Source organism: Rhinolophus sinicus, linkage group LG04 (genome assembly GCF_036562045.2).
Source record: "Rhinolophus sinicus isolate RSC01 linkage group LG04, ASM3656204v1, whole genome shotgun sequence".
NCBI lineage: Eukaryota > Metazoa > Chordata > Mammalia > Chiroptera > Rhinolophidae > Rhinolophus > Rhinolophus sinicus.
In genome coordinates, this window is record NC_133754.1 from 123973045 (window position 1) to 123995057 (window position 22013).

Here is a 22013-nt window from a genome sequence, read left to right on the forward strand (position 1 = left end):
CTACAGGACAAAAAATAGGGAAAAAAAGGGGATGGAAACTTCTGGACAAAAACTGATTAATGAGCTCATGTGTGTAATGAGTAGACCTCCTCTGGACCCTTATTTCAACAAACCAATTATTAAAAAAAGGTTTGTAAGACAATAGGGAAAAGGACAGCATTGCCTAGAGACCTAATACTGAGGAATTATTAAGTAATTGGTGTTTTTTTTAAAGAACACTTCTCTTTTCAAGATACAAACTGCAGTGAATTGCTAAATGCTGAAGCTGGGAATCAGGAACCTGAGAGTTCATAATTATTACTCTGTCTTGTATATGTGTAAGAACTCCCACAACAAAAGGCTTAAAACAAGTCTGTGGGCCTATTCCCCCATCTCTCCAGTCCCCACAAACTGTCCATTGAGCTGGGAAGGATCTTACAGGCGCCTAAAGCATCTTAGATGGCTGCTTACCTGTCGATGAACTGATCAATAATGACGATATCACCGGGCTGAATCTCTTCCCTCAAGGAACCACAAGCTGTGGTCACTATGACGTGTGTGCAACCCTCCTCTTTCAGAGCCCAAATGTTCGCCTGATAATTGACTTTTGATGGCATGATGGTATGCTGCCTCCCATGCCTATGGAAGAAGAGTAAACATGGTAGACGAGTGAGCAGCACATTTTAATACCATTAGAAAAGAGAACTAAGTTATAGCAGTGACTTCCAGTCCATCCCAAAGTGCTTTCATTGGCAGAGGAAGAATGAGGAGGCGGAGCAATCAGCTGCCAACTGTAAGGACAAACTATTTGATTTTAAAGTACAGGCAAGCTTTAAATTCTGTGTATTTATTTTCCTATCAAGAGCAAGTAATAAATTCCTTAGAATTCCCTCTCGAGGAAGATGTACTGTGTCTATTTTGTGGGTCCCCAAAACCCCAGAATCTGAGGCATCTGGTTTTATATGAACGATGACACGGAAAACAAGAGGTGCCAAATGAAGAAATGTTGCCACACAGCAGCCTACCCGTCTGTCTCCTCGTACCTACCCCTAAAGAAAGGAGAGTCTGTGAGACGGATCCTTTCAGGAACTTTGCTTCACCTTTGTGCTTACACCTTATGTCTCCCTGTTTGGCCCCAGAAAGATGGCTGGCTAGTCAATGACCGGTAAGATTCCCCACGGGAGGGGAGGGCAACCCAAGCCAGACACAGCCGCGTGAGGACCATCTGGGGAACTCGTGGGGTCGATAGAGGTGGGCACCGCCCCCTCACTTTCCCCCGGCTAAGGAGAGCCTCTGCCTCTGTGGCTGCATTCCTTCCCACAACCTGCAGGGGAAGTGACTCAATGATGTGGTCTCCATTTATTTATATGCCTAAAGGTTTTGTCCCTTGGGGAAGTACATACATCCTGAGACTTACGGTTCCGCTGCCTGCAGGCAAGGGGACTGGCTTGAATCAGTCTCCTATTATAATGTATGAGAGTCACAGATCTTGAGATTGCCAAGCTTTACTGCCTTTACTTTCTCACCAAAGTAATAAAAGTTATGCGTAGGCCGATTCGGGGCTCAGTCCTTGAGGCTGGAGTCCCTTGGCCCCGCTTGCACTCTATTCTTGGCTACTGTCTTTCTTAACCCTGGCTGCCCTCCTCGCTCCCAACTCTCGTTGCACAGGACATGAGAAAGAAAAACACAAAATAGAAATAAATACCCAAGTTTACAGGTGAATTTCTCCATTCCTTTCTGCCTGGTCACTCAAGTACATTAATGAAATGTTTAAAATATTAGCATTCCCAGTTGTATATGGTGACATTAGCAAATTCTGTCTGAAAACTGATCCCCTCATGCATGATGACTGTTACGGGCTGAACTGTGTTGTGTCCCCTCCAAAATTCGTATGTTGAATTCCTAATCCCTAATACATCAGAATGTGACCATATTTGGAGATAGGGTATTTAATGAAGTAATTAAGTTAAAAGGAAGTCATTAAGGTGGGCCCTAATCCAGCATGAATGGTACCCTTGTAAGAAGAGAAGATCTGGATACAGACACACGGAGAGGGCAGAACATGAGGATACAGGGAGAAGATGGTCATCTACAAGCCAAAGGGAGAGGCCTAGAACAAAAGAAACCAATCCTGCTGACACCTTGCAGGTACGTGGATCTTAGAATTGCTTCCAACCAACAGCAAAGCACCGGGGCCACTCGCATGGTTAGGCTCCACCTGACACCACGCACTACAGAGACCCTCCCGCTAGCTTTAACGGAACAAGCCGCTACCATGGGAACTGCCCATGGCGAGGGCCACGTGGCAGGAAATGTAGATCGCCTCTGGGAGCTGGAGGCCTCAGTTCTATAACCACGAGGAACTGAATTCTGTCAGAGGAACTGAATTTTGTCAACAACAACATGAGCTTGGACGAGGACCTGGAACTCCAGGTGAAAATACGCCCGAGTCAACCTTGTGTGACCCCGACACAGGACCCAGCTAAGCTGTGCCCACAATGCTGACACCCAGAAACTGTGAGATCATGTGTGCTCTCTTAAGCTGCTAAATTTCTGGCCATTTGTTAGGCAGCAATAGAAAACTAACACATGTAGTTTAACTAATTTCTAATTATGTGATACAAATGATTTGCCCCCTCTGTAATATGGAACCACACTAGCCTTGTCAAGGACATAATGGTGTGGAAAACATAGGGAACCTACTTCAGGGACCATAAATCTAGAACCACAGTAATATTCCACAAGGGATCATGAATAAAGCAGATTTTGTTTATTTTGTTAATTCAAAGGGAAAAATAAAACACAGAAAAAACCATTTTGCAACTAGACTGAAGGAAACCAGAGTTTTAATTTTTGTCAAACTCATCTTATTTCTCATTGGCTTGTTCTAACCACTTTCTCAGCCTATGGGGGCGCAGGGTGGGGGAGGGGTGAGAGATCTAAGTCAGTATAACTTACCCCAAAACCCTAAATGGGAAATAAAGGTGACTAAGATGCTTTGGTTCCACCAACACATAAAACTCATACTTGCACCATTACTCTTTCCAGATTTTAAGTTAAATTTAAACTCTCCTTTAGCAGTAACATTCAAAAGGCTTAAAATACCTTACCTTGCAAGGAGGACGCAATCAACATTCTTTATCTTCCCCAAGATTAAGGCATCAGAAGGCTGCACATAATGAATAATGGTTATAACTCAGTGATTTGAAAATATAGATAAACAATTAAAAAGCTGCCATTTCAACTGTTCAACCACAAGAGGATTCATGGAAACTTGGGAGTCTGAAGATACACTTTAAAGAGTTAAAAGAGTCTAGATTTGATTGAGAATCAACAAATACGTACTGAGCCCTTCACAAGCACAGAGACTCACAGGACTCGGGAGGCTGCCTCAGATGTGTGGGTAGGCACATGTAGTGTGATCTATTTGTAGCAAGCGCATGAGGGGACTCTGATGGTAGACTGATCAAATACAGCTGTGCTGAGGTATTTCTGAGGTTCAAGAACAGGTGTGAGAGTGAAATGCAGAAAGGAAAGGAGGCCACTGTCATGGGAGTTAAGAACTCAGCACAGGAACTGGTTGTTGTGTTAACCAACTCTAAGAAGGCTATGGATGACCTGAGGTCATGGAGTGAAAGGTTCTGAGAAGCTCGGGGAATGAGAAAACATGAAGCTAAGAAGTACCAAGCTTATAGCAGGACTTGGAAGACATGAGGTCAATCTAAGGACTCGGCTGAAAACGTTTTTGGTTGGGATTGCCAGATGCAGAGGTCTTCACAGGAGAATCAAAGGAACTATAACATTTGCAAGTAGCACAGTGGAATTAGAAGGTAGACCCCTTACCCTAGCTGGGTGGTGACTCAGGGGCTGGGAGAACAAATAGCTGCTTTTTAATAGAAAAGCAGGAGTATCTTATTTCCAGTTCAGTTATACAATGGTCTTATGGATCCCCGAGAAATCCCCTTTGGGGACAGGGTTTACTTTGTATGACGTTTCCTCCCAGTGTGTCTCCTAAATTAGTATGGTATGACCTACCCACCCCAAATTAGAAGCTGATTTAAATGCAGAGACCTGAAGAGTCCAGTTTCTATGTCTGAAATAAGTATCTGGCTTCTAGGAATACAAATTGCAAAAACTATTTGCACATATTCAAAAGCCGTATTTTCAATACAGGGAAATCCTAGGCATCCATAGGGACACTGTCTCAGCTGGTGGGACCTAATGACAGGATTCCTGGCCCCTATCAGCCCTGGGCTGTCAAAACAAAAGCAATTTAAAAAAAAATTTTTTTTTAACATAAAAATGAAGCCAGCAAGGAGAAAGGAAAAGGCTAGTATGTCTCCATTAACTGAGTACTAACCTTGCCAAATGGAGTATCTACATATTTTTCAGTTCTTCCTTCTAAGATTTCTGGATCATCCAGGCCTGTTCCACCAATTATTCCAATCTAAGAGAGACAATAAAAAGATACCGTATGTGATCAGTTTTCATTAGAAACCAAGCCGCTATTTTAAGCAAATTTGCTTATTCTATATGCTCTTCTCCATTCCTGCTAAGCTCTAGTTATTTTTAAAAATCTGAAATTACTGAGAAACAATTATTCAACAGACATTTGAAAGTCTTCTATATTATAGGAACAACGAAAGCGTGAGTCACTTTCTTTGAACCATATCACATTTATTGCTGACAATTTTTGAATAGCAAAGTAGAACGGAAAGGTACTTCAATTAGCTCAAGCAGAAAACAAACCTAAAAATAGGCAAATGTGTTTGTACCGTGTTTCCCCGAAAATAAGACCTAGCCGGACCATCAGCTCTAATGCATCTTTTGGGGCAAAAATTAATATAAGACCTGGCCTTATCCAAAAGATGCATTAGAGCTGATGGTCCGGCTAGGTCTTATTTTGGGGGAAATGTGGTAGGAAGCACTTTCTAACCAATTTTACATTCTCTACTAAATGGGCTATAGAATAAAGAATATTCAAAAGACTGATGAGATAGAATATATTCTGTAGAGCCATTCTGTAATGATTTCTCATTACCCCATTTGATGAAGAAACAAGCAATTTTTCTTTCCTATGCCACTAAAATCACACAGCTATAAGGGATCACAAATAAAGGAGTCGGAAATAGCATGGATAGTTAGCCTCATGTATTCATATATCATGCAAATGTCATTCATATATACATACATATATATATAAACGTAAATAAATTAATTCAAAGGTAGTTCTAAATTACTTTAAGTTCCAGTGTTGTATTGCATTTTCCATGAAAACAAAACAAAACAGTTCTTGTCTTCCGGGACTAATCGGAGTTAAAGAAACTTGGTACTATCATCTAGACTTAATCTAATTTGATGACTAAGAAACACAAATGAGAACAATGACAAAGATAACGAAAACATTAACTAACCTGTTAACTAAAAATTAAATAACTGAAATTGTTAGAAAGGTTTCCCTGGGCTGATACTTGCTAAGGGAGAAATAGTATTTAAATGATCAGGGACAGGCAGCAGAGATGACACTTTACCAAGAAACCTAATGGAAAGTGACCTGAGCACTTTTTTTCAATGAAAAGCTTTCAATCTAGTGTCACTTGAGTAAAATTTCCACTAAACGAAAGAAAGCAGTTCCTTGAGAAAAAATTCCAGAGTTAGGAATTAGCTGAACATCTGACTAAAATAATTTCCAGATCAGTTTAGCAAGTTGACTTATATTAGTATGTGGGAAAAGGGTTACTTCTCTGGCCCTAAGTTTTCTGGGGAAAAAAAATCAAAACTGAAAATAAGGGCAAGTTAGTGAGCTTTAACTGAAGAACTGACCGTTAACATGATTTAGAACTTTAAAACGTGTCCCCACAACTTCCTCAAGTGGCTAAACCAGTTTTTGACGTTAGTGCCACCTTGTGGTATATTCTTGAAACAACAGCAGATTACATACTCTACCGCAACCCATTTCTCTCCTATCTTGTTACGACTTAACATCATAGGTAAAGATTAAGCAATATTAGTTTTCAAATCAACAGAAACGTTCACTTAAGTTAGAACATTTAAATCATGCCAGTTCAATAGAAATTTTTAAAAAGTCATACTGTCATATGCAATCCTAACTCTTCCTCTGCCTGACTTCTCCATTTTATCTTTCATTTCACATACTCTGAAGCACCACAGACCATAAGGGGCTAATAAACTGTGTGGCCCGGGTCATCACCCAAGACTACAGAACTGAAATGTTGATTCTGAAATTATTCTCAGCCTGTTCTAGAAATTCTGCCATTGATGAAAGATTCTTTTTTCCCCCTCTTATTACCATTTTTACTTGGCTGTTTCTAGGTGTTCCCTGGGCCATCGCATCTCACATGCTGGATTCAACACTGGATTGTCACACTCCTATACAGAACATGACTTCGTTTTGAAACCATGCTCTAGTTTAGCCCAGCATCACAGAAGTGGATAAGAAATGCTGACCAGGGATCCTGCTGAAGCTCTGTGCCCTTGAACCCACCTTCAGCAGCCCCAAGCTTCAGTCCACACCACCTGGCTGCATGATGACCCTGCATTTGGTAGCTGGTAACTCAGCCCTCAGCTACGAACATGTAATACAGGGCATGAAAGCAAGAGCTGCTACTGCTAGCCAGAAAAGCCAGGATGAGGTCTTGGCCCTGGAGTTATCTGCAGTAGAGCCCATCCAGTCACCCAACTGGCTCTAGTTGTTTATGGAAACCTATATTTTGCAAGGGACACAAGACAAGTGTAGCAACTGAGCATTGTCACACCAGGGAGCTGAATTTCTTGCCATTTTCCTGTGGCGGCAGATGGAAGCCAGCAGTGCCAAGATAATGGCAATGTCGCCACCTGCTGGCTCCACAGCAAAGTATCACTAGGATGAAACTCCCAAGCAGTTCTTTTAGAGCCTTCCAATTCAACTCAAATCAGTACCTGCCTTGGTAATGCGATGGTAATAAAGTAACTGTGTCTGGGCACTTACATGTCACAGGCACTATGTTAGCTGCTTCAGCGGCCACACTTCATTTGACCTTCACAACTATCCTATATAGTATTACATAGGCCTTATATAGTATTACACCCATTTTACAAAATAGAAAAGAGAAAGCATAAAAATTATGAAATTTGTCCAAGAGCAAATCATAATGAGAAAAGCTGGAATAGGAATCCAGGTCTTTCACACTCAACAACTATGATATATTACCAACCAATATCCCCTAGAGTTCTTTATAACATCCTATTAGAAAAGTCGTATTGTCTCCATGCTATGAGAAAACTGATGTGCAGAAAGGTCAAGTTCTGGACCAAGGTCACAGAGCAAGCATAGAAACAGTGACTCTTGGAGTCTAAGTGAACCACATCGGAGGAGCGGGCGGTGGGGAGTGGGGAGTGGGGAGGCTTTCTCTCCATCAGTTGACCTCATCTACACTCAGGAAGCAATGACAAAACCTTCCCAGGCCGCCTGGGCCAGAAGCATCAACCCTTAGTCCAGGCAATTCTACGCTGCTTAGAAAATATATTCGAACACTGAGATAGAATTTCTGAGTCAATTCTGCCCAGCCAGGACTTCTTTATTTTACAAGATAAAGTTCTGAATAGGGACCCCTGGTCAATCAAGGTCACTGCCAGATTTTAACAACTAGTAGTCCATCCCACGCTTTTCTTCTGACAGACCACCAACTCCATCTCTTTAAAAAGATGAGAGGGTTTGATCAGAAGGTCCAAGATGACGGATTAGGTAGACTCTGCCTACTGCATCCCAGGATCAAACCAAAATTATAAGTAAATTACAGAATAATCAACGTCAAGAATCATCTGAACACTAGCTGAACAGAACACCTATAACTAAGGACATAAAAGAGGCCACATCGAGACTGGTAGGAGGGGTGGAGACGTGAAACAGGCAGATCCCGAACCCACATAGTGGTCGAACACCAGGAGGGACACCTGGTGGTGATTTCCACGTGGCGGTGGACATCAGCAAGGACTGTGTCTGCCCATCCCAGTGGGGCACAGGGTGGCTGGAAACCCATACACCCTCTTACAGAGCCTGCACACAGACTCACTCGCTTGCAAACACTCACCTGGTCTCTGGTAAAGGGGCAGCAACTCGAGAGACCCCGAGATGTGTGGGGAAAGACTACGTTGTGTGGCTCTGAAGTGAGGGCTGGAGGGATAGGAGCCATTATTAAGCCTGGTGTAGATGGAGCTTGACACATGTGTAGCCTAAAGGAGGGCGCCATCTTTTCTGTGTGAAGCCCTTCCTCAAAGGGCCAAGTCTGGGATGGCATTGGTCTGACAGAATCTGCATATGCACACTGCCTAGGTGATGTCCCGGGGTCACCACCCCTGCAAAGCTGGTGCTGCATCACCTGGGATACTCTTGACTGCTGGGCTGCTGGCCCCGCCCCACAGGATGCAGAAATCTTTTTGCAGCGGCAGATGGCCTGGGATGGCCCAAGAAACATTTGGTGGTGGGCAGTGACCCAAGACCTGTGCCACAGCATCTCTTGGGGAAGTGCAGGCCTGAGACGAGAGGTGGATGGCCACAGTGTTCTCGGGGTGTTTTTGTGAGGTAATTACGGCCTGGTACTGGTGTGGGAGCCGAGACTGTGTAGCCTTATGCAGTATGTGTCCTGTATGGTCCAATGGCTCAGTCTCCCTAGTCTCCTGTGCGTGTGTTCTATGAAACACACCGCCCACAACCTTAGCTCCCTGGAACTTCACCCCTGCCCATCTAGAGCTGCATTGTCAGGGCACTCTTAGCACCTGGGTGGCCAGCCCCAACCACGAGTCACGGAAGCCTTTTATAGCAGCAGAAGGCCCATGACAGCCTGGGGAGCTCTCAATGGTGAACAGTGACCCAAAACTTACACCACAGCCACTCTTGGGCAGCTCTTAGGGATTTGAGAGCCTGAGGAAAGCAGTGGCTGAACTGCAATGTTCTAAGGGGATTTTGCAAAGTGGTCACAGGCCAGGCACGGCCCTGAGGCGAGCGGTGGCTGCCTGTAGTGTTACCAGGAGTCCATGCGAAGTGGTAACAGGCCAGGCACTGGCACAAGAATTGAATCTGCATTAACTTTGTGAAAAGCCAGCAGCCACAAGTCTTGAGCCCCGGGACTCCACCCCACCCAGCTAGTGCTGTGTCACCGAGGGTACTCAACATCAGGTCAACCAGCCCGGCCTGCAAACCTAGTGAGGCTCTTTCAAAGGCTGAGCCTTATGGGCAATCAGCGGATGGCAAATAGCCCTAGGGGGCGCAGGGCCTTTTGCTAAGCTGCCCCAGGCCCAATACTGGTGGCATCTGGCCTTGCTCACAGCAAGGCCACCCCCCACACCTCCAGGTCCAGCACAGGCACATATAGCTTTGTGGTTCTTAGCAGCTACCCATGGGCCAGGCATAGGCAAGGCTGAAACTGGACAGTATGGGAGGCTCTCTGAAGAGACTCCAGAAACAATGCACCCAGGGGCCAGCTTCACATCACACCAGAGCACTACATGGTTAGCCCCCCAAGCAGCACACCCAAAGGGGGGGGTCTCAACAGGCACAAGAGCCCACAGGGGCAAATCCTCCTCTGAGGCGTCAGCCCCCAGACAGCAGCTCATACATTATGGGTGTAGCCAATCCTCACGCCAGTCAGACTGGGAGGCAATCCTACCCACAGATGTGCCCAAAGTAATCAAGGCTCAACTACAACAGAAGAATACACACAACACACACAAGGGACACTCATAGAACACACGCACAGGAGACTAGGGAGACTGAGCCATTGGACCATACAGGACACATACTGCATAAGGCCACCCAGCAAAGACTGAGAGACACAGGAAATCTACCTAATACACAGAAGCCAACACAGAGAGGCAGCCAGAATGAGGAAACAAAGAAACATGTTCCAAATAAAAGAACAGGAGAAACCTCCAGAAATCAAACTAAATGAAATGGTGGCAACCAACCTACCAGAGACAGGCTTTAAAACACTGGTTATAAGAATGCTTTAGGAACTTAGTGAGAATTTCAACAAAGAGATAGTAAGTATAAAGAAAGACATAGAAACCATAAAAAAGAACAAGTCAGAAATAAAGAATACACTAGAAGGAATCAACAGCAGATTAGATGAAGCACAGAATCAAATCAGCAATTTAGAAAACAAGATAGCAGAAAACACCCAATCAGAACAACAAAAAGAAAGAATAAAAAAATACTACTAATAAAGATAGTTTAGGGGAAAAGAGTTTAACAACATTCACATCACAGGAGTATCAGAAGAAAAGAAAGAGCAAGGGATTGAGAACCTGTTTGAAAAAATAATGACTGAAAACTCTCCTAACCTGGGAAAGGAAATAGACATACAAGTCCAGGAAGCACAGAGAGTCCCAAACAAGATGAACCCAAACAGGCCCACACCAAGACACATCATAATTAAAAAGGCAAACGTTAAAGACAAACAGAGAATCCTAAAAGCAGAAAGAGAAAGACAACTAGTTACCTACAAGGGAACTCCTATAAGACTATCAGCTGATTTTTCAACGGAAATTTTGCAGGCAAGAATGTGGTGGCAGAAAATATTCAAAGTAATGAAAATAAGGGCCTACAACCAAGACTGCTCTACCCAGCAAGGCTATTATGTAAAATTGAAGGAGAGATAAAGAGCTTTCCAGACAAGGAAAAGCTAAAGGAACTCATTACCACACCAACCCAGTATTACAAGAAATGTTAAGAGGACTCCTTTAAGTAGAAGAAAGGAGAAAACAAACAAACAAATGAAGATCAAAAATATGAATAATAAAATGGCAATAGCTATGTACCTATCAATAATCACTTTAAATGTAAATGAATTAAATGCTCCAATGAAAAAACATAGGGTAGATGAATGGATAAGAAAATGAGATCTGTGCATATGCTGTCTAAAAGAGACCCACTCCAGATCGAAAAACACACACACTGAAAGTAAGGGGATGGAAAAATATATTTCACGCAAATGTAAATGAGAAAAAAAGCTGGAGTAGCAACACTTGTATCAGACAAAATAAAATTTTAAATGGAGACTATAATAAGAGGCAAAGAAGTACATTACATAATAATAAAGCAATCAATCCAACAAGATATCACCGTAGCAAATATTTATGCACCCAACATAGAAATACCTAAATATATAAAGCAAATATTGATTGACATAAAGGCAGAGATCAACAGTAATACAATCATAGTGGGGGACTTTAACACTGCACTGACATCAATAACAGATCTTCCAGACAGAAAATCAAAATGAAAACAGAGGGCTTAAAGGACACACTAGACCAAATGGATTTAATTGAAATTTTTAGAGCATTTCACCCCATTCTTTTCAAGTGCGCACAGAACATTTTCCAAGATAGTCCACATGTTAGGCCACAAAACAAGTCTCAATAAATTTAAGAAGACTGAATCACATCAAGTGTCTTCTCTGGTAACAATGGCATGAAACTAGAAATCAATTACAAGAAAAGAAACAAAAACACACAAACACATGGAGACTACCTAACATGCTACTAAATAATGAATGGATCAACAATGATATCAAGGAAGAAATCAAAAGATACCCTGACACAAACAAAAATGAAAACACAACAACCCCAAATCTATGGGACACAGCAAAAGCAGTCCTCAGAGGGAAATTCATAGCAATGCAGGCCTACCTAAAGAAACAAGAAAAATCTCAAACAAATAGTCTAACTTTACACGTAAGGGAACTGGGAAAAAAAAAAAAAGAAAACAAAGCCCAAAGTGAGTACAAAGAAGGAAATAATAAAGATCACAGTGGAAATAAACAAAATACTGACTAAAAAAGAAAGAAAAACAGATCAATGAAACCAAGAGCTGGTTTCTCAAAAAGGTAAACAAAATTGACAAACCTTTAACCAGACTCATCAAAGAAAAAGAGAGGACCCAAATAAAATAATATCAGAAATGGAAAAAGAGTGACAATACACACTACACAAATACAAAAAATTTTAAGAAAATACTATGAACAACTATACGCCAACAAATTAGACAATCTGGAAGAAATGGAAAAATTCCTAGAAGCATACAATTTTCCAAGGCTGAATCAAGAAGAAACAGAAAATCTGTACAGACCAATTACTACTAATGAAATTGAATCAGTAATCAACAGGCTCCCAACAAACAAAAATCCTGGGCCAGATGGCTTCACAGTTGAATTTCACCAAACATTCAAAGAATTTACACCTATTCTCCTCTAACTATTCCAAGAAACCCAAAACAGAAAGTCTCATAGATACAGTGAACGGTTGCTAGATGGGAGGGGGGGATGAGTGAGAAAGGTGAAGGGATTAGGAAGTACAAACTGGTAGTCACAAAACAGTCACGGGATGTGAAATACAATATCGGGAATACAGTTAATAATGTTGTAAAGACTATGTAGGTTGTCAGATTGGTATAGGACTTATCAGGGGGATTACTTCATAGATTATATAAATGCCTAACCACTGCACTGTACACCTGAAACTAATACAAAATAAGATTGAATGTCAACTGTAATTTAAAAAATATATACCGGGGTGCCCAAAAATATGTATACACATTTTAAGAGATAGAGATGTTAACACTTTGGTCAACATTGCTCAAGCGGTTCGTCATAATCAGAAGTGTCTGGACGCTGATGGTAACCACTTTGAGCACCTCTTGGAATTTCAGAAGTCCAACATGACTTGTATTCATCATTTTTTATCAGTATATATTAATACAGTTTTTTCCTTTCTTAAAATGTGTATACATTTTTTTGGAATCCTCTGTATATATACTCGTATATATATATAGTCACAGGATGTAAAGTACAGTATAGTGAATATAGGCAGTGGTACTGTAATAGGTATGTATGGTGTCAGGTGGGTAGTAGACTTGTTGGGGTTATCACTTTGTGAGGGGTGTAAATGTCTAATCATTACGTTGTTTTGTACACCTCAAACTAATAAAAATAAAATTAAAAATCTCTTTAAAAAAAGATGAGGGTTTGAGTTTCTGAGGCTGTGAAATTATTTTATCTAAATGTTCGCATACCTGGGCAGAATGGTTACTTCCAGCAATGATGAATGGGCTCATACTAACCCCTACCCTGTCTATTTCTCCTGGTACCTGGACCCAGATTTCACATACCCCACTTGGTTTCAAGAACCACTCCTCATCACTTTGAGGCCTGGACACACTGCCCTAAGGAACTTAGCACGCCACGATGGCGTTCTCAAAGCACCACAACCCCAAGCAGTTGAGACTCAGTCCTGCCAAGGAGATGAGCTGCCTCTGAGGGCTTCAAGCTCATGATGAGGAAAGAGCCAGAGCTCGAGCTGGCACAATCCCTGATCTGGGCATTTCAGTCCTTCAGCTCTGGCTGCTACTGACAAGTTTGGCAAACACAGCAGACAGAAGGTCTCATTAGGCTGCCCTAGCTTTGAGGACTCCCAGAGCCTTACAAAATCCCAGAAGTCCAATTGTATGGGGAGAGAGTGGCCAATTGTCTCAGTCTGGGAGGTCTGTTCCAAATCTGCAATATGGTCCATTAACCTAGCTGGTTGCTTCATCTCTGACAAGCTATCCCCTCTGTAAGCTACCCTTGTGGGTGATGGTTATGGGCTCAACTGTGTCCCCCAAATCAGTATGCTGAAGTCCTAACTCCTAATACCTCACAATGTGACTATTTTTGGAAACAGGCTCTTTGAAGAGGTAAAGTTAAATGAGATCTTTGGCGGCAGTGGGGGTGGGGCAATGGGTTGGGATGGGGTAGGGGGTTATCCATTATGACTGGTGAGCTTATAAGGACTAGGACCGATATGCATAAGGAAGACCTTGTAAAGACACAGTTAGAGGACAGCCATCTTCAAGCCAAAGAGAGAGGCCTCAGATGAAATCAACCCTGCTGACACCTTCACCTTGGACTTCCAACCTCCAGAAATGTGAGGAAATAAATTTCTGCTGCTTGAGCCACCCAGTCTGTGGTCCTTTGTTCTGGCAGCCCTAGCAAACTAGTAAGGAACAACATATTTTGGTCAGAAATAACTGAGGGCTCAGAACATCCATGATTTTTATTTAACCAACCTCCCCTTGCAAAGTCGAGATATTACCCTCTTGAAGATAGCAGTTTACCTCCTGAAATGGTCAATTCTTTTTTGAGGATTTTCCTCAAAACTTATTGTATTCTCTACAGCTCTCCTTCACTTGAGGAACAGCAGGATCCATCCTAGTGTGCTTCCTGGGTCAGCTGCTGGATAGGAGACTCACTCAGGGAGCTTTCAGTGTCAAAGCCCAGGCCCCAGACTCCAGAGATTCTAATGAACTGGGCAAGGCAGAGTTTGTTTACTTAAAGCTCCTCAGGTGGTAAGTTCTAATGTGCAGCCAGAACTGAGCACCCCCACTCTAGGACCTTGACCATGAAATTCTAAAAACTGGGCTAGCTGAGTGTCATAGGCTGAATAATGGATCCTGAATGAGGTCCTATCTTTGTCCTAATTCCCAGAACCTGTGACTGTTCCTTGCTGTGATTAAGGATTTGGGGATTATCCTGGATTATCTAGGCAAGCCCTAAATGTAATCACAATGGTCCTTAGAGATGATGAAATCAGGAAGAAGGTGATGGGATGATGGAAGCAGAGGGAGAAAAGGCTATGATGCAGGCTGTACGCCAAGGAATGTCGGCGACCTCTAGAAGCTGGAAAAGGTAAGGGCACAGAATCAGAATCTTCCTTAGATCCTCCAAGAGGACCTGCCCCGCCCTACTGACACCTTGATTTTAGCCCCATAGGACCCATTCTGGCCTTCTGACCTCCAGACTGTAAGAGAATTCATGTGTGTTTTGAGCCATCTAGTGTGTGGTAATCTTTACAGCAGCCACAGGCAACTTGTACGCTGACTCACATGAAAAGCTGTTAAAATGCAGACGCCCAGCCTTTTCAAAGCTCCCTGGGTCAATGGTTGTCACATGTCAGTGGACATCTAAATAGACTGAGGCTTCTTTAAACCCAGATTGATTCAGAAGGAATGGGGTGGGGCCCAAGAACTTGCATTTCTAGCAAATTCTCAGGTGGGCACAGAGGCATCCTATGCTTTGAGAACCACTGTTTTGGAGGCTTCCTAAGCACAGACTACAATACCATAATTATAATCACAGCTAAGGTTCTAGAGTCCACCGCACACAAAAATTTATAATATACCTGCTTCCTCATCTGTACTGGAAGGCATACCTCTTTTTTTTTTTTTAACAAATTGAAGGTAAGACCCTTCACCAGTGGTACCTGGGAGCAAACCCGTATTATCTCTGAGGTACACCTGTATAAGGTTAAGATTTCCCCTTAATCCATAGAATTATGAGACTCAAATGAAATAATGTATTAGTATCTGTTGTTGTTCCCCTACACCTTCTCACCGTCACAAAAGCAAACAAAATCAAAATATATAAACTTCCTCAAAGCAAGAACAACAAAAGCCCCCTTGCCTCCTGGTTTTTTTCTGTTGGTCAGGACACAAACCTGGCTCCTCCTTTATCTCCTCATCAGGCAGTCTGTTTCAGGGATTTGGGCCCAGGGTCCCTCAATCAACTGTGAACCAGCTCTCCTGGGGGTGTCTGGAAACCCACGGAGACATTTCTGGCTGCCACAATGACTGGAGGCAGTGCTACTGGTATTTCATGGGGAGGAGCCAAGGATACACTACATGAGTTCATCCTGCAATGCTCAGGACTGTCCTACAAAAGGAAGTGTCCTGCCCAAAATGCCATTGTATCCCCAGGCAAAAAATGCTTGTTGGTCATTTCCAATTGGGGCCTGTGGGTTGTCCCCCAGTTTCTGAGGGTCACTCAAGGAATTTTGGTCTGAAGGCCTTTGCCGGCTATACTCATACAGCCAGGAGAGCTTAAGAGGCCTATTCTCCATAGTCTAGACTCCATGAGACCCATTCCCCTTATACCATTCTGTTGATAGCCCACTACCCACCTACAGTGGGACCATATCCCCTCCCTGTCATAGCAACCATGGTTAACAGACTTATTTATTTCCCCCACAGCAAAATCTGGGAAGCTGCCTGGGGGAGCCACAGCCCATTGAAGGAGGCCTCCACAACGCCCTGTCTGAATGCCAAAGACCTCTTTAGCCCTCTGTGCGGTTAAGCATACCACCTGCCCATGGCTGATACGGAGGTCCTCCCAAACAACAGCTGTTATTAGTACCATAGGAGTGTCCAGCAGGCACAGGGAGGTAGCCTGCTTTATGCACTCACTCCCCACTCCCTCTGCCTTAAGGCTGCACATGATCTCTTTACTCACATAATAAAACAGAGCACAGAAACCACATGTCAGATTCAGAAATGCCTCCTAACATCTAGCTGATGGACTGCCAGGCTCCAGGCCCAATTCTATCACCATCTAGGGCAAACTGTAATGCTGGACACCTCAGTTGACCTTTCTGGGACTCAGCTTTATGCCCACGAAATGGGGTTTGTGTGGCTATCTGGTCTTCAAGAACATTCCAGCTCTACATTCCATAATCTGGGGACAGGATATGGTTTATTAGCCAATTTTGCTGTGGATACTAGCACTTCGCGTTTTCCATGCAGGATGTTGCCTCTGCAGTTTGGGAAATTTGGTGTTGGCATCATGGATTCTCAACCGCAAAGATGTTACCTTTCTAACCTCAAACACAGAAAAGAGCAGGCAGGCCTAGCACTGTTTGTACTTCTTAATTTTATATCCAGCAGCTCACCAAGGCCAAAAATAAACATCCTTCAATATTTATATCAGGGCTCTAATCAGTGCCCATTGTGTACTTTAATGCACTGCATTAATTTTACAGGGAAAATGTTGCAGGAAGAATGTTGAACCAGATTAAAATGAGGATGCTTTAAATACTATTCCTCTCTGTTTTTAATATTTTAAGTGTATGCCTGTAAGGGAAAGGTGATAGCTTCCTGTTTGCCCACTGAAAGCCATGGCCTAATGATACCTATCGTCATAATTTAATTGTTGGAGAAAAAGATATTCAAAATTAATCACAGCTGCCCCACTTATAAGCACTACCATTTAATAAGTTTCAACCATGTGCTAGACAGACAATACAATTCTAAACGTCCCACAAAAAATGCAGTAAAACCCCTACTTTATAGATGGGCACCTAAGGAACTCGTTCACTTTGCACAGCTTCATAAAAACTTCCTGCTGTGTTCTCCATGACTGGTAAGAGGCAGTCATTCTATAAATATTTTTGAAAGCAAGGTTCTTTTCAAAATGGCAAAAGGAGTTTCATACCTAAGTGTGATTGCAACACTCCCCACCCCACTCCCTTTCATAATTGTCTCATTAAAAGCTGCAAGGGCCTGGTTGATTACACGCTGACAGTAGAGATTTGCCTTTTCCCTGGAGAAATGAACACAAAGCAAGGAACCCAGAGTTACTTAGATAAGGCGGCGGGCCTCCCTATCCTAACGGGCCAAGAATTCGAAAGTCAAACAAGTTAACTGATTTCTTAGCCAATCATGAAGAGCCCAGAAGAGATCTTAAGTTTTATCAATTTTTCCTTATGCACTGTAATTCTACACTCTCCCGACACAACAACCAAGAAATAAGTGTTTAAAAGCCACGGGGAAACTCGCTGCACCCTTCACAACTCATGCTCTCTTCTGGCTAAAGATTCTACCGCATAATGACCTCTTGCACAGAGACTTCAGTAGCCCGAGAGCACATGGAAACTGATTTCTAACTTTCAAGGCTGCCAACAAATCACTTTTAAGGCCAGAGGCCCCAAACAGGGAGCTGCTCTGTACTTCATTTCAGTTTGCAAAAAAAGTCTCAGAACCTCCGAAGCACTGCGTTGCAAGGGAAAACTTCAGGGGAAGGCCTAGGTTTGGAAGGGGAAAAAAAAGCCGGAAGCTTGCAAAAGAACAAGCACGCAGTTCTCCCACGTGGGCCGCGGTCAGTGAACCGAGTCAGAGCGGAAGCATGAGTCCCGCAGGTCACCCTGAGACGGTCTCACCAGCGGCAGGCACACCGCCGGATGCGTCTCCCCGGAAAAAAGTGGAGCTCCAGCTACCTGCGCAGCGCCGGCCCACTGCCCCTCTCAAAAGGGGCACGTTGCCCACGCCACGCGCGGTGCGGATGCAGCAGAGACCAAAGGTGAAGCGCACGTTGGCCAGCGTTCCCTCTCCCCCTGCTCCCCGCCCCCGGGCGAACCTGCCTGGGTGCGGAGTCTTAGACTCATGCCGCCGCGGCGTGGGAGCACAAGCAGGGCCTCAGCCCCGAGGCGCGGTCTCCCGGGACAGGAGCCAGAGAGCACTGTGCAGGGCTGACCGCAGCCGCTAGGACCGCTAATCTCACCTTCACGGCCGTGGGGGTGGCACCTGACGCCATATCTGCGCTGGGAGAAGGCTGCAGAGGCTGACGCGCCGGATAAGAAGCAGAGCGGGTTCTAGCGCCAAGCGCGGGACGGAGCAGTGCGGTCTCGGGCGGCTCTGGCTCCTCCTCTTCCTCTTCGGGACAGCTGGATTGGCTGCTAGTGTGGAATCTCCCCCCACTACCCCCCTCCTCAATTCGAGGTTCCCGCGGCCCGCCCCTTTTGCAGACCTGTCCGGTTTTCCGTTTTTTGTTTTTCTCCACCCACAGCTGTAACTAACGGGTTCATGATAATGATGACAATAACAATGAAAACCGTTTATTGAGCGCTTCGTAAGGTTCTTAACTCTGTGCTTTGCACTTTAATCAGTTCCGTTAACTTTAACAAGAACCTTATAAGGAAGAGCAGCACGCCCGGCTCTGCCAAGTACTCGCTGCATCCACGGCCTCATCTGTAAAATCAGGCTGGTCTGCATTCCAGAAGTTCTCGCGGGAGGGAGAATCGTCACCAAAAGGGAACAAAACTATGGCTTACTCATCTTCAATTTGAGGGGAGGCTTTAAAGGGGATGAGACACTGCCTACCTCCCAGCCTGACTCAACGGGGCCAGGGCCATCTTTAACCCCTCCCACCCGGGGCAACATCCAATACATCTAGATTCAGAATCCAGACTCGTGTCTCCATCATTTCAACACTGGCTGGTCAGTCCCAACACACCACCACCACCACCACGACCACCACCATTGGCCCTCCCTCCACTGGGTAATCCCTTACTCTAAAAATCCCCATCCTTTCCCTACTGGGATAATCCAATTTAATCTCCCTTGATGTCCTGCTTAAGGTCTCCTAAACAAAACACTGTTCTGTATGCTGAGACACAGAAATGTTGCAAATTACTCAGGGTGGAAGGGTGGCTGTGGAAGGATATACTTTCCTCTTTCCCTACAGCAGCAAAACACTGAAACAAGACACACTCATCATTTCAATCAAAGTATCGCTTTTCAGACACTGCCCATATAACCTGTTTACTTAAAAAAATAAAGGCTTTCACGCTTCCGTTATACTTAGCTTTAGGTCTAAATTTTACAAGTAAAGTTTTCTTTCTTCTAGAAGTTATAAAAATCACCCATTTCTTTTAAGTTTTAAAATGAAATGGTAGAAGAATAAAAGTAGTAGATCAGGATGCTCCTTTGAAAGGGCAGGAGGCTGCCATGGATGCGGTTTTCTAGGAACCTATCTGCTCATTGCTCTATGGAGGAGCAGAAGCCCATTACGGAAAGGGGATCCATTGCAGAGACACGGACATCCTGGGTTTCATGGCTGCTACATTATTAGAGGATCTTGACAATTTACGTGCTTTGATGTAATAATTAAATCCAGTTTCTACTCAGCACTGCTTCTTTTCCCAAAGTTAGACCCTGTTAACAAGTTAGATCCTGTAAGCGTTAAAGACTCTTAGAGAAGGAATTGGGAACTTGGAAGGAGCTAAATTGGACGTCTGGACTTTTCTACTGTAACTTGCAGGTCAGGGCTCAAGCATGTGCTCTTGGACATGTGATGCCGGTGAACGGAAAAGTTGGCCCAAGTCTGGTCTGTTTTTTGTTTGTTTGTTTGTTTTAGTTTTACATTTTTGTTGTGAATAATTTCCATTCTTTAGTTTCTTTAAGATTTTTATTAAAATGTAGCCAATATACAATATTATATTAGTTTCAGGTGTACAACAAAGTTATTCAACAGTACCCACATAGCACTAGCCGTAGTTATTACCACATTATTGATTACATTCCCTTTGCTGAAGAAGTGATCACCATGATAATCTAGCAACCATCTGACACTGTACCATGCTATCACAATATTATTGACAATATTTCCCATGCTGTACATTACATCTCCAAGACTTATTTGTTTTATATCTGGAATGTTGAACCTCTTATTCCCCTTTATCTTTCCCCACTTTAAAACATTTTCAATTACTATTGACATGTAATATTATTTTCAGGTGTACAGCATAGTGGTTACACATTTATATAATTTATAAAGCGATCCCCCTGACGCACCCACCTGGAACAATAATTATTACCATAATCTTGATTATATTCCCTATACTTTACATCCCCAGGACAATTTTATAACTACCAATTTTTATTTCTTAATCCCTTCACATTTTTCACCCTACCCCCAATCCCTCTCCCATCTATCACCCTGATAAATCTAGTCCCCATCTGACACCATACAGTTATTACAGTATTATTGATTATATTCCTTATGCTATACTCTACATCCTTATGACTACTGTGTAACAACCAATTCGTACTTCTTAATCCCTTCCCCTTTTTTCACCTACCCCCAAACTCCCTCCTATCTAGCAACCATCAAAATTTTCCCTGTATCTATGAGTTTCTGTTTTATTTGTTTGTTAATTTTGTTCTTAAGATTCCACTTATAAGTGAAGTCATATGACATTTATCTTTTGCTGTCTGACTTACTCCATTCAACGTAATATCCTTTAGGTCCATCCATGTCACAGATAGCAAAATTTTATTCTTTTTTTAACTGCTGAGTAATATTCCATTGTATATATGTACCACCTCTTGTTTATCCATTCATCCATTCAGGGACACCCAGGTTGCCTTTATATCTTGGCTATTGTAAATAATGCTGCAACGAACACATGGATGAACATGTCCCCTCAAAGTAGCATTTTGGGTTTCTTCAGATAAATACCCCAAAGTGGGATTACTGGTCCTTCTTTGTCTCTTGTTATAGTCTTTGTTTTAAAGTCTATTTTGTCTGGTATGAGTATTGCTATTCCAGCGTTTTTTGTTTGTTTGTTTCCATTTTCATGAAATAGCCTTTCCCACCCTTTTACTTTCAGTCTGTGTGTGCCTTTCAAACTGCAGCGAGTCTCTTGTAGGCAGCAATATAAGGGTCTTGTTTTCTTATCCATTCAGCCACCCTATCTTTTGATTGGAGCGTTTAATCCATTTACACTGAAAGTAATTATTGATAGGGATGTAGGCATTGCCATTTTGTTATTCATATGTATATATTTTTTCATCTTAAAGAAGTCCCTCTAAGATTCCTTGTAATACTGGTCTGGTGGTGATGAACTCCTTTAGCTTTTTCTTGTCTGGGAAGCTCTTTATCTGTCCTTCAATTCTAAATGATAGCTTTGCTGGGTAGAGTAATCTTGGTTGTAGGTCCTTGCTTTTCATCACTTTGAGTATTTTGTGCCAATCCCTCTGGCCTGCAAAGTTTCTGTTAAGAAATCAGCTGACAGTCTTATGGGCACCCCCTTGTAGGTAACTAACTGCTTTTCTCTTGCTGCTTTTAGGATTCTCTCTTTGTCTTTAACCTTTAGTATTTTAATTATGATGTATCTTGGTGTTGGCCTATTTGGATTCATCTTGTTTGGGATTCTCTGCAGTTCCTGGACTTATATATCTCTTTCCTTCACCAGGTTAGGGAAGTTTTCCATTATTATTTCTTCAAATAGTTTTTCAATTCCTTGCTTTCTCTCTTCTCCTTCTGGTACCCCTATAATGCGAATTTTTGTATGCTTGATATTGTCCCAGAGGCCCCTTAAACTCTAATTTTTTTTTTTTTGATTCTTTTCTCATTTTGCTGTTTTGATTGGGGATTTTCTGCTACCTTCTCTTC

General features: G+C 42.9%; 1 protein-coding gene across 1 annotated transcript in view; it reads right to left on the bottom strand.

The window, feature by feature from the left end:
• Window positions 1-18614, bottom strand: part of MTAP (methylthioadenosine phosphorylase) — a 49998-nt gene extending 31384 nt beyond the window's left edge. Inside the window, exons 1-4 of the mRNA XM_019715068.2 lie at window positions 18339-18614; window positions 4340-4426; window positions 3090-3148; window positions 451-618 (exon numbers count right to left, since the gene is read on the bottom strand). Coding sequence (XP_019570627.1) covers window positions 451-618; window positions 3090-3148; window positions 4340-4426; window positions 18339-18371 — 347 coding nt within the window. The 5' untranslated portion in view covers window positions 18372-18614. The remainder of the gene's footprint in view (window positions 1-450; window positions 619-3089; window positions 3149-4339; window positions 4427-18338) is intronic.
• Between the last annotated feature and the right edge of the window lie 3399 nt (window positions 18615-22013).